The following is a 12069-nucleotide window of genomic DNA, read 5'->3' on the forward strand; positions in this document are numbered from 1 at the left end:
TGCGATCTTGTTTACTAATAAAAACAACAAAGAATCACACGCGACTCCCCTCTTTCAGTCCTCGGGCTGCTCTTCGCTTCTTTGGGGCAGCCGAAGAGAGTCTGCGGGGTTGGGGGAGGTGGGGGGAGAGGCAGTGGGAGGAGAGGGAAGAGCCGGCCGAGGGACAAAAAGGAGGGTGGGAAGGGGGCAGAAAGAGTAGAGCGAGAGAGTTGGACAGAGACGAAGGCGCAAAGGGAAAGGAGTGGAGAGGGGAGAGAAAAGTGCAGCAGGCGGTGAGCTGGAGCGCGGGGCGCGCCTGGGGTGAGAAGGTGGCCCCCGCCCGGCAGCCCCCCGGCCCCGGCCCGGCCCGGTCACCTTGCTGTAGCCGTAGTACCCCAGGCACTGCGCGAAGTCCAGGCCGGCGGGGTCCCCGGCCGCCGCGGGGTAGAACCTCACATCCATGCCGGAGCCGGGCCCGGGGCCGGGGACCGGGGCTGGAGCTCGCAGGGGCCGGTGCCCGCCTCCTCTAAGCAGCTAGATCCACCGTCGGGGGCGCCGGCCGGTGTGGTCCGGGGGGCGGCGCGCGGGACGCGGCCGGAGGGGCGCCGCGACCGGGAGCCAGAGGAGCCCGGGAGCCGCGGCCGCCGCACACAAAGGCGCGGCCACGCGAGCCGCGGGAGAGCGGGAGGCGGCCCGGGGGACGCGCCCCGCCGGGGCACCGAGGCAGCGCTGCGCGCGGGCCGGACGCCCGGGGCGCGGGGCGCGGCGCGGGGGCCCGGGGCGGCGCGGCGACTTCAGGTGCGCGGGGCGAGGCTGGGACGGCGGCGGCGGCGGCGGCGGCTGGCCCCGCTCCTCCTCCTCCTCCCCGGGCGGACTGAGGAGAGGAGCCGCGGAGACAAGGGGCCCAGCCCCTCCCCTCCTTCTCCCCCTCCTGCCTCCCTCCGCCGCCGGTCCCCTCCCCGCGCCGCCGCCGCTCCGCCCCTCCCACCGCGGGCAGCTGGCGCGCCGCCCGCCCCGCCGGTGCGCTCTCGGCCCGGACCGCCTCCGGGCGCCCCGACCCCGCCCCGCCGGCCCCTGCCCCGCGCGGCCCCTTAGCCGCTCACCCCGCGCCTAGCGCTGCGCTCGCCCGCCCGTCGCCGGCGCCGCGGCCTCCCCCTCTCCGGGGCCCCTCTTCTTCCCACCGCGCCCCCCTTCCCTCTCCGGTCCTCTTTGTCCCCGCTGACTCGGAGCGCTCCTCGCTCCCCTCCTTTTCTCGGCCGCTTCGGCCGTCCCCGCCGCCGCCGCCAGCCCGGTGCCTGGTGTGGCCCTCCCGCCCCTTTCTGACCACCGCTGCCCTGGGCCCCCGGCTCCCAACACCAGCATCCACGCGCCGTCGGCTCCTTTCCCACTCCTCGTTCCCTCGGTTTCTTCTCCTCGTCCCCAGTCCTTCCTCGTGAGTCCCCCGGTCCCTCTATCCCACTCCGCCTTACTCCACAAATTTCCCCTTCTTAGAGGCACCTAACCCAGCGGGTAACCTGCACCAGTGCCTCCCGACGGGACCCCATGTACACCTGTGGTATTTTCCAGGAGGGGTGTGGGGGCCTGACCTTTCACAGGTAGGCAGAAGCTCCCCGGGTTAAGCCTCGTGTCGGTTCTCTTCGTATTTTCTTTGCTCTTGTTTGTATTCGAAAGGCATTTGAGTAACTGGATCTAGGCGGATCATTCACTGTTCTCTGCGAGAAAATGTCCCTATTTTCCTAAAAGGTTCTGGGTGATTAACTTCCTCACACTGCACTCACCCACCCCATTTTGATTTCTTTCTCTTTAAGCTACATCTCCCCCCTACCCCCACCCCGCCCCTGGGCTTTATTGCTTTGGGTTCATTTTAGTTTGGCCCTCAGCCTTGGCGAAGGGAAGGGACTTTATACCAGATGAGAACGTTAAAGAGAAGCTGTGAGATTTGCTCCCCTCCCCAGCACAGTTATCTAGAAACTACTTTAACGAAGGGAGAAATTTACAAATATTTTAGCTGACATGCTTTCGTCGCTGATTACACTTTGCCGGCCCAGGGCCTGAAGTTTTTCAGACAACCCTCACACGAGTTTCTCTTCATTTCTTCTGTTCTCCAAAATAGGCACTCCAGCTCGGTGACACCTTGTGTATGTACCTTTGCCCAATATTATCTTTCTGGAACCAAGCAGGAAAAATAAACTTCAATTAGATGACAGTGTGTGTATTTGCTCTTCTCTTAGCAAGAATCGGGTGTTTGGAGACTGCATGAGAGAGCGGTGTGTATTCAGGAAAGAAACAACTGCTTACATTGTCCCTGGGTTGACTCCAATCCCCCCTCCTGAAAAAGCTTTGGTCTCCTCTCCCGAGTCTCCATTTAACGTTGACAACCCAGCGGCGCTCCCTAATGGCCCAGCGGGTTGCACAAATTGGCAGTGAGCTGAGATATTATCAGGACAACACCCCATTGAGCAAGTTCTTGAAACGCAGAAGTGGGGGCCCTTTCCCCGGGCCACTGGGCGCCTGTGGCCTTTCCACCAATCAGAGCTGGAGGTTGCAGTGGCCACCTGTTGTCTCGCAAGAGTACATCTTTTAAGTTTCACTATTAGTATTTCACAATGGCGCACAGTGCAGCATCTGGCCACAGGAGAGGAGCAGCCTGCTGATCCAAGGTTCCAAAAGAGAAATTATATATTTTTTCCAAATAGTTAACAGGAGCCCCCCAAAAGCTGGGAAGTGGAGTTTTTCTTTGCACACACATCCCACACCTTCTGCTCGTTCTGTTGTGCATCTGGAGCAATCTGAGCTTGATTACAGAAGATAAAGGAAACGTATAATCTAAGTTACAGAGAGACTAAACCTGAAGTTGTAATCAGACCTCCAGGGTCAGGAATACAAATCTTTGCAGTGGAAACCCCACTAGCTTCCAGACGGGGAATTGCATGTGGGCGGATGGGCTACCCTGAGCGTTGAGCTATGGGGACTAGAAACTGAAGTGAGAAACTTCTTCCAGGAAGGCTCCCAGGAGTCAAGACTGCCCGGTCTAGATACCCCTCTTGGCCATTGTTGTAGAAAAGGCTTTCTCTTAAAATCCCCCTCCCTGTTACAATACAGACTTCTTGGGGAAGGAAACAGTATGCAGCAGTCAATATATTAAGATGATGATGATATAGGGGGTAATATAAGCAAAAGTTCTGAGTATAGATCTTGATTAAGGAGAGGGAGGAAACTGCCTGATGAGTTTGAAGATATATATGTTGAGGCACTTAGGATGAAAAAAATTACTAGAACAGAAACAGTAATTTGGGAAGGCTGCTGACCAACCATGCAGTTTTGCCCACAGTGGGTCTCCTGGGCACTTAGCAGCTACTTTCTGCTGCCTACTTTGTGCCAGACACTGTTTTAGGCAGTTGTGAGTGACAAAGAAGAGCCCCAAATGACACACGTGCAAGCCTTCAGAGGAGAATCAGACCCATCACACTCCCACACGTGCACACACACACACACACACACATATATACATTCACATGCACATATGTACACATGCCCCGTCCCAGCCAGTTCCCTGAAGATCACCTAATGACACAGCTAACTGTTGCTATCGGGAGAAGCAATCTGATAAACAAATTTGCATCCACGGTAGTTGTAAAAGAAAGCTCCAGGGAGGGCAAGACACCCTGCTCAGAGCCTTATCCCAAGAATCTTGGACCATGCTTGGTACTTAGGTGGTTTGCAGTAGATAAATATTCATTTAAGAAAGGAAAGTGAGAAGGAAGAAAGGAAAGAAAGGAGAGAGGAGGAAAGGCAGATATTTTCATAGTGGAATAGCCTTCCCAGGGAACCTGGTTAAGGTAAGATTTGGAAAGAGTGAACCAAACTCTTCTGATTTTGAGAAGAACAAACTACCTGAGGGGGGCGGAAGGGGGCCTTTAGCACCCTGCTGTTTTAGATCTTTCGTGTGCATTAAAACAAGAATTATATGCTGTTGCATTTAGAGCTGATCTGATTAGTGATTGCATTCAGAATACCACCCAATTTTAAGGTTTCCAGTGGATTTGAAGCCCATCCATTAAAAACTTCAAAATGATACTTTTAAAAATTTAATGCAATTGTAACTGTCGTGCTGTTTGTCATCGTAAGGGTGTCACCTTTTTCAGGCTGTCAGCATTTTGTTTCTGAAATGCCACAGACAAAGGCTTCCTTTGTACTAGGTTAGCCTTGAATTTGAAGAAACTTCTCCAAGAACATATCTTAAAACATGCTTTGAATTTATGCTGCAGAGTGCTAACAGGCATTGATTTAGAAGGGCAGCCCAAGAAACAGTTCTGCAGCCAAAATACAACTTCTGGGCAAAAGAAATTCCCATAGGGTTCTTATATGATTCAGGTCAAAAATGTCAGTCTTATTAGCCTGATGTTTGGGTAGTTGGTATCATCCAAGAATCTCTAAAAAATAGGGGGAAAGTACACAAACTTTACATAATAGGAAAACTATTTTTACATTTTGACAGAACTCGAAAACTTTCTTTACTTTATCTGGTTCCAAATTAAGCAAAAAAGTTCCCATGAGGACTGTATTAATCCTGCTGAGTTTTATAACCTAAGATCTTACTGAGACCCCCACTTTTAGGGATCTGTGAACAGTAATTTAACCAGTGTTCTGCTTCCTCCATTGAGATGAGGATACTATTAAACATGATATACAGCTTAATTTTCTTGAGTTTGGGTCATGAAAAGTTCTGTCCAAATATTATGATCCTGGTTTGCAATATGTAATGTAGCCAAATTAACAGCAGCTCCAAATGGAAATTAACAAGGCCAGAGCGACTCAAGTTTCTTCTCTATTCCCATAGTAACAGCTAATGTATTATATTGGTAAAATGTCTTACACTTGGTTTTATGTCTGAATTTAGCTTCATGTCATAAAGCATAGCATTTCTATGGAGCATAGGTTCTCAGCGTCCGTATCACTCATCTCCATGAAATTTAAGAGTTTCATGTCGAGAATCAACACTTAACATTCATAGTCTAAATCACATGCAGATAAAATCGAGTCAGGACCTGCCAAGCTCTCACAAGAGTGAACGTACGCATGGTATAGAGGGAGCACTCTGACCTCGAGGCCCTCGTTACACGTCTCTAGCGCAGGTTCGAAAACTAATCACCAGGTCCACACAGGAATTACAGTGTGAAACAAAACCCCAAGCATTGTCATTGTTAGTTTCAGTTTTCAGTTTATTCAAACTTTTCTGATCTGGAAATGTGAACTATTTTAGTATTTTTACTTAGGTCAAAAAAAATTACAGAAACCTGAGCAAATGGGGAAAAATTAAGCAAGCTTTTCATACATAATAATAAATATGTATTTTTATGTACGTTAGGTTGTTTCTCATCTTACTACAACCAATTTTGGCCATACTGGTCTCTATGCTACCAGGCAGGAGAAGTCTAGAAAATGAATCATTTTCCCAGCTGAGTATGACTCTTACTAAGAATAGATACACGCGTAGGTTCTGACACATATGTAGTAATTACAGACCAGTAACCCCCAAACCCTTAGTAGCAAAAAAAAAAAAAAAAAAGTACTGAGCTGAGAATTCATTCTGAGAAATATGAAATGTAGCAAGTATTTGCTTGTGACCTAAGTATCTCTTCAATAAAGCTATTTTAAAAACCAATACACTCCACACAATCAGGAGGTGTGCAATTTTCAGTGTATTTACACCCTGCCTTAAAGAAAAAAAAAAAAACTATCCTGTATTCACAGAAATCCTAACTGTTGTCCTGCCTGTTTTCTGAAATATATTCTATTTCTTTTAAAGTGAAAGAATGACCTCTTTTGCAGGAACAATTTTCACAGACAGCATGTTTATCAAATGGTTTCTCTGCTTTCATAAAAACAATTTATTTTCACTGAACTCTTCAAGATAAGCATCAAAGCCAGGAAGAATGTACAATGAAGTTTATAATTACACTCCAGAAACAAATACTGGGTAGTTTTTATCTCACTCAAGAGAAAAAGATTTTTTTTTCCCCCAAAGAGACAAAGGTGGTGATGGGGGAGGTTTATACAGGAGTGGAAACCAGGAAGCTCAGAGGGTTTCCAGCAAGAGGGGCCCTGCAGTGTTGCCCAAAAAGCCCACTGGCTGAACAATGAAAACTGAGGATCCGGGACTCTCATAGCGATGGGTGGGGGTCAGTCCATTTTTTATTCTTGACCAAAGGACAGTTATAGGGGCATTAAGGAGAGAGAATCATTGGGCAGATATTAATTAAATCCTTCCATGACAGATTTGTATACCATTGCAAATAAATATCTCCCCTAGTTGGAGCCTCCGCTGACATCCTTTCTTTGATAAGCACCCGTGTTTCTAGGCTTAATTTATATGGCATGTTATTTTTAATAACCGTAGAACATTAAAATTATAAAAAAAAAATGTGAAAACCATCTGAGTCTGATAAAGATTCTGTTTCTCAAGAATTGGGAAACAATTGCATTTGATCACAGAACAGCCAAGGACTAGCAGCAAAATAATCTCCCCTAATTTACATAGATCTGTGCGTGCCAAACAGACGAGTGTTTGCTTTTCGAGTAATAGCGCAGGTGCGTATCCTGCAGTGACGAAATCTCTAACTCATCAAACTGTTTCGCCAGAGTGGGACATGCCCTCTCTTCTGGAACTGTTTCAAGCTTTCTCCCCAGCATTCCAGCCACCTGTTTATGGAGTTCATCCTCGGGAGTAGACGCATGCAATTAGAAACAAGAAAATGAAAATAAATGACCTTGTTTGTTATTTATAACAAAGAAACTCAGCAAAATTAATGCCGCAGAGCTTGACCTCTTGACCTGGGAGAAAGAGCCACCTCATGGCTTTGTGGCCAAAGAACAATAGTCCAGCAGCTCCCATTGTCCAGAGAGCCTGACTTTTGGATAGTCATTAAAGCCGTATAGCCAAAATATTAAATGTTTTACAAGTTAGATTAGAGGACTGGTGCTTTTCTGAAAAAGCATGTTTAAAGAAGTGAGGCTGGTTAGCAAAAGAGCTTTGCTATTTAAGACGAGCAGGTAAAATCGTTTCGTTTTTATCTACTCAGTGTGTCCTGTGTCAACAACATGTTGAATAAAAGGAAAAATATTAAAAATTTTGAACCAGGACTCTGGGAATTGAAGAATGGTGAAATATATAATAGAAATCAAGTAGAAAGATGGTCTTGGCAAGTGGTTCATGAAAAACATCAGATTTCCTCTTTCTATGGCTATTGATGGGAAAGGAGAATACAACTTCTTTCCCTTACATAAATTCAGTGTGGGTGGTGCCCCCTAGAGTTGTGCAATGAAATAGCACTGCCATTCCCTTGCTCCACTTATACCAACCCAGACCCCAGGAACCCAGGACAGGCAGGAAACCCAGGTCATCATTATGGAAGGCTCTTTGGAGCTGGTGCCTGGTTGAAACATCTTGAGGTAGAGTCTCTAGTAAAAAGTGACACCTAACTGGGGCTCCTGACTGGGGCTGGTCCTAAGGCTAGTCTCTGCCACCCGCTACTGCCTTCCTTCCTGCTTTTGTTTCCCTCCCTCGTTCATTTACAACACATCCCATGAGTGTCTTGGATTCTCCTAGAGTTTAAATCACAAAATCCAAATTTAATTTTTCCCCTCAAGTTGTTTATTTATTACCCTATCTGTCCAGTACTACTATGTCTTTAACTGTTCTATTTTTTTTCCCCAGGAGTAGAAAACTGTTTTTTTAAGAACTCTCCAGTGTTCCTCAAAACATCTTTTTCACCATAAAATGAAGCCAGTTGCACAAGGTACGCAGGTCACCACGCAAACACTATCCCAAGTCTTACAGGCATCTCTCCCCATCTTTTCTTTTCCTTTTGACCCCGTGAGACTGTTGATCATGAGCTTCTCCCCACTTTTCACTGAGGACGCCGCGCTCATAAATCTGGAGAGATCCCTACAGACCTTTTTTGGTCTCTCACATACCCACAATGACAACAACAAAATTATAGCCATGAAAGGTCCAACTTTCTGGCCAACATCTGTGGGACTAGCCAATGCTCAGTCCCATGGAAAGGAGCTTCAGGAAGTTTTTGCACTTAACTGGTCTAAAGAAACCCATTCTACAGTCCAAAGCCACATGCCAGCTATTGTTCTACTGAAAGACAAACAGCTCTTAATCTAGAAACATCAGCAGTTGAGTTCCCACTGTGTGCCTGAAGTACCAAGTAATTGCGTTCAGAGGGAGAAATAGGGTAGAATGTGATTACTCCGTCTGACCCAGAACTGAAACTCACATCATTTATTGCTCAAAATTTCACTGTGCCTTTCTAGGTACCTGGTGCTAAATTTCCAGAAATGGAAACAAGTATGATCCCTGTTCACAGCAAAGATTATAAGACATGGGGGAAGTATTATCATGGTGAAATATTGTCATTAGTGCCATAGGAGAAGCATTCTCTCCCTAATGTAGTCAACAAGCATTTATTTACAGATTATTACTGTAGATAACACATTACGGTATTGCTTAGAGAAGGAAGACATCGTTTAAGATCAAGATAACTGGGGGAAGCTTCATGGAGAAGGCATGTGAAAGCAGAAAGCATTTGAGGGAGGCAAGAGAGAGGAAAAAGTGCCATGGGGAAGAAGTTTTTGAATACAGTCATTAAAGAGAAGAGATCATGTTGGTGGTGGGGATGTGGTGTTATGTCAGCCATCTCTTGGATAGATTATGCTACAGTAACAAATAACCCCTAATATCTTAGTGGATTATCACCACAAAGGACAATTTCTCACCTACATTTCTGTCTACCACCAGCCACATTTTCACTTCGGGACCAGAGCTGAAACAGAAGCTTCTATCTGGCTTTGTGGCAGAGGAAAAAGAGGTAGTGGAAGCATGCTGTGGCTCTCGAAGCTTCTGCTCACATTTTTCACTCACTTTTCACCGGTCAAAGCAAATCAGATGGCCAAGCCTGATGTCAGTGGGACAGTAAGTCCCATTCTCCTGTAGGGAATGGTCTGGTAGGGAGGGGCCCCTGATATTTTGAAATAATAATGCAATCAGTGACAAGGGAAGAGGGTTTTTTGTTTTTTTTTTGAGAATTATCAAAGTCTCAGACAGCAGGTAAAATTGTTTAGCTGGAGCCGTCACTGAGGATGGAAGATCTTGGTGAGATAAGACACCAGGAAATTGTAGGGGAAAGAGGCAGCATGAGAAGTGAAAGGGAACAGAGTTTTGAAGGCCAGGCAGCTGAGTTAGATTTGATGCAAGAGTCTACGTGGAGTATGACATGAAAACCCGGCTGGGTGCTCTGATCTAAAATTTGCTTTGACTCATATACAGCAGACTCATTTAACATTTAATGAGTTTATACTGTGTGCCAGTTGCGGCGTAATGTAGACATTTGCATATGTATATTTAAAATTTTAATCCTCATGACATCTCTCTGAAGTAGGTAGTATTATTCCCTATTTTTTTTAAGTTGAAGACGTGAGCTCACAGAGGTTAAACGACTTGCTTAAGGACACAGAAGGAGCACATAGGAGAGCCGTGATGCAAATTGAGGTCTTTTCTTTCTACTGCATCACTGCAGGGCAAAGAAATAAAAATGTCACCTTTCTTTAGTATTGACTTGTTATTCTTTATCTTCTCCTTATACTCACAGCCTGAAAGCAAGGTTAATATGATACTTTTTCTCCTCAAGCAGAAGTTCTCATTAAAATGCTGTTTATATAACCATAGTACAACTATATAAGTGAATAAAGAAGAAACAAATCTTTACCTGAGTTTATTTATTACAAAATTCTACGGCAGAGACAATTACTGTTTTCCAAATGTTCATGTGCTGCCCCCTCCCCCACCGTATATTTCCCAGCCCTTTTTTTTTTTTGCCATTAGGCAAGGGGTCACATGACCAATTCCGGCCAATGGACTGTGAGCAGATGCATGTCCCTTCCAGACTGAGATAATTAAGATGTGGAACGCATCCTCCATATCTCTCTTGCCCTCCTCTGGTGTCCTTGGAGGCCAAGTGTTCCAGGGGCCATAGGTGGAAGATAGAGGAGGGCCATTCATGTCTCATAATTTATTTGTGCAAAAACACATCTTTCTGGCTTTGAGCCATATCACTGTTTGTTATTGGAGCAAAGCCTAGCCTGTTCTGACCAATACAGATCCCTCTGCCTTTAATAGACACAAGGAAAGGCACCGTAACTATCTTGATCATTCCCTGGTCTCTGCTGCTGAATACAGGGCCTCTCACATGGAATGTGCTCAATAAACATTGGTTACAGGGAAATGAATGAACCCCAGGCTGAGTCCGGTCCCTATACGCTGTTTAGCTAAGGCTCTTATGAACTGTTTTTGGAAATGAGTTGTTGGTCAATCTTCCTAAAATATCATTGTATTGTGTCACTCCTCAGATTAAGATCTTACTATACGGTTAATCAGTTTTCACCTCTCCCCCAGACAGTCAAGGTCCTCATAACGTGACCTAGATTCCTATGCTTTTACACCTCTAATTTTATATCTCTAATCTAATCTGTCATTACTCACTACGTGTGCCCACTGGTCTTTTTTCCAGTGTTCTGGGAGTTAATATTACATGTTCTTGAGAAAATCATTGTAAGTTTCTGAGCCTCATTTTCTCGTTTTTGTAAAATGTATCTGCAGCAGATGAAAGAATGTATACAACAATGTTAAATTATGCAGGATTATCAAAATACAAAAATCCAAACTTATTTTATATTTGTTTGTGTGTGTGTATATTAATTAGACTAATAGATTAGAGGAGTGACCTTAAAGAAGAATCTCTATTTCAACAACACGTTTGTGATAGTTCTCTATAATAATCTTGTACACACAATTGCTAGCTAGGGAAGATTGGTAAAGGGAACCAGAGAGACTGTTGGTTATCTACCCCAAATTCATTTCCCATTCTTTTTGCCCTAAACCTACCTCCCTTTTATGTGGGCCCCAATGGGGCCATACTCATTCAGGATAGATCCTATAGTGACATCCCCATTTTTCACTGACGATGATTAGTTTAGTCACTGGCAACAACGCATTTCTGTTTGATGAGGTTTGCAAAAATGTGCAGAAGGCCTTCTAAGAACGGTTTCTTTGCTCTTAACAAGAAACACTCAAAGAAGATATTATAATTTCTTCCTCTGGACAATGTCGTGTCTGAAAATGTTGCAACCATCTTGTCAACATGAAGGGATCTAGCCTGAGGTCAGAGCTGACATCCTGAGATAAGAATGGCAAAGCAGAAACATGCAAAGAACACAGATCCTTGATGATGTCATGAGCCACTGAATTAACCAACCCTGGAGCTCTTTTTCCCCCTGATTCCTAGTTGTGTGAAATGATACATATTCTATCCTTTGAGCCAATTAACTCTACATCTTGTTACATGCAACTGAAAGCGCTGAAGCTCACTTAACTTGCTGTGTTTGCTTGTCAGGGACCGCCATATGAAATACCAAATACCAACAGACGTGTAGTTTCTCCCAGCTCTGGAGGCTGGAAGCACCAGATCAAGGTGGGGGCAGGTTGGTTCCTCCTGAGCCAAGTCTGTCCCTGGCTTGGGCATGGCCAGCCAAGTGCTGCTTCTTCTCCTGGTCACCTGTCTGTGTGCTAGGGCACCCCTGCGTTCTCTCTCTATGTCCTAATCTCTCCTTACAGGGACACCAGTCAGACTGCATTAAGGACCACCCTAAAGGCCTCATTTTAACTTAACCACCTCTTTAAAGGCCCTGTCTCCAAATACAGTCAAATTCTGACGTACTGAGAGTCAGGGTTTCAACATATGAAATTTGGGGGGGAACACAGTTACAAGATTTGCTCAAGTCAAAAGGGAGTTTATTTTAAAACTACAGAAAAACTCACAAAATCAAAGAGCAGGTTATAGAGTTAGACCTCATGGGAACCAGGAAACCGACAGACAGTTTTTTGCTTCATCTTTTTCCCTCTTTCTGGTTTCAAATTGTTACTCCTCTCAGCATGTATGCTTTGGTTCTTTTTTTTCCTTCCCTACAGATCAGTGCCCCACTCTTCTGCTTGTACAAGGCCCATCATAGGTGCCCCACAGGGGT

General features: G+C 45.6%; 1 protein-coding gene and 1 pseudogene across 8 annotated transcripts in view; both read right to left on the reverse strand.

Annotated features, from left to right (window-relative positions):
- LOC116666086 overlaps positions 1–12069 on the reverse strand; it is a 488237-nt pseudogene that overhangs the window by 155467 nt on the left and 320701 nt on the right.
- The window catches only part of TOX3 (TOX high mobility group box family member 3), a 352301-nt gene that overhangs the window by 103355 nt on the left and 236877 nt on the right, over positions 1–12069 (reverse strand). For 2 of the 8 annotated variants that reach the window (XM_032486302.1, XM_032486301.1), the window contains exon 1: positions 355–924. The exons of 2 other annotated variants lie outside the window; for them this stretch is intronic. In XM_032486302.1, the coding sequence (XP_032342193.1) occupies positions 355–441 (87 nt within the window). In that variant the 5' untranslated portion in view covers positions 442–924. Of the gene's footprint in view, positions 1–354; positions 925–1565; positions 1661–12069 lie in introns of those variants that run through there. 4 more of the 8 variants (XM_032486304.1, XM_032486303.1, XM_032486308.1 and 1 more) reach the window with 3 other exon arrangements.

This window comes from Camelus ferus, chromosome 9 (genome assembly GCF_009834535.1).
Source record: "Camelus ferus isolate YT-003-E chromosome 9, BCGSAC_Cfer_1.0, whole genome shotgun sequence".
Classification (NCBI taxonomy): domain Eukaryota; kingdom Metazoa; phylum Chordata; class Mammalia; order Artiodactyla; family Camelidae; genus Camelus; species Camelus ferus.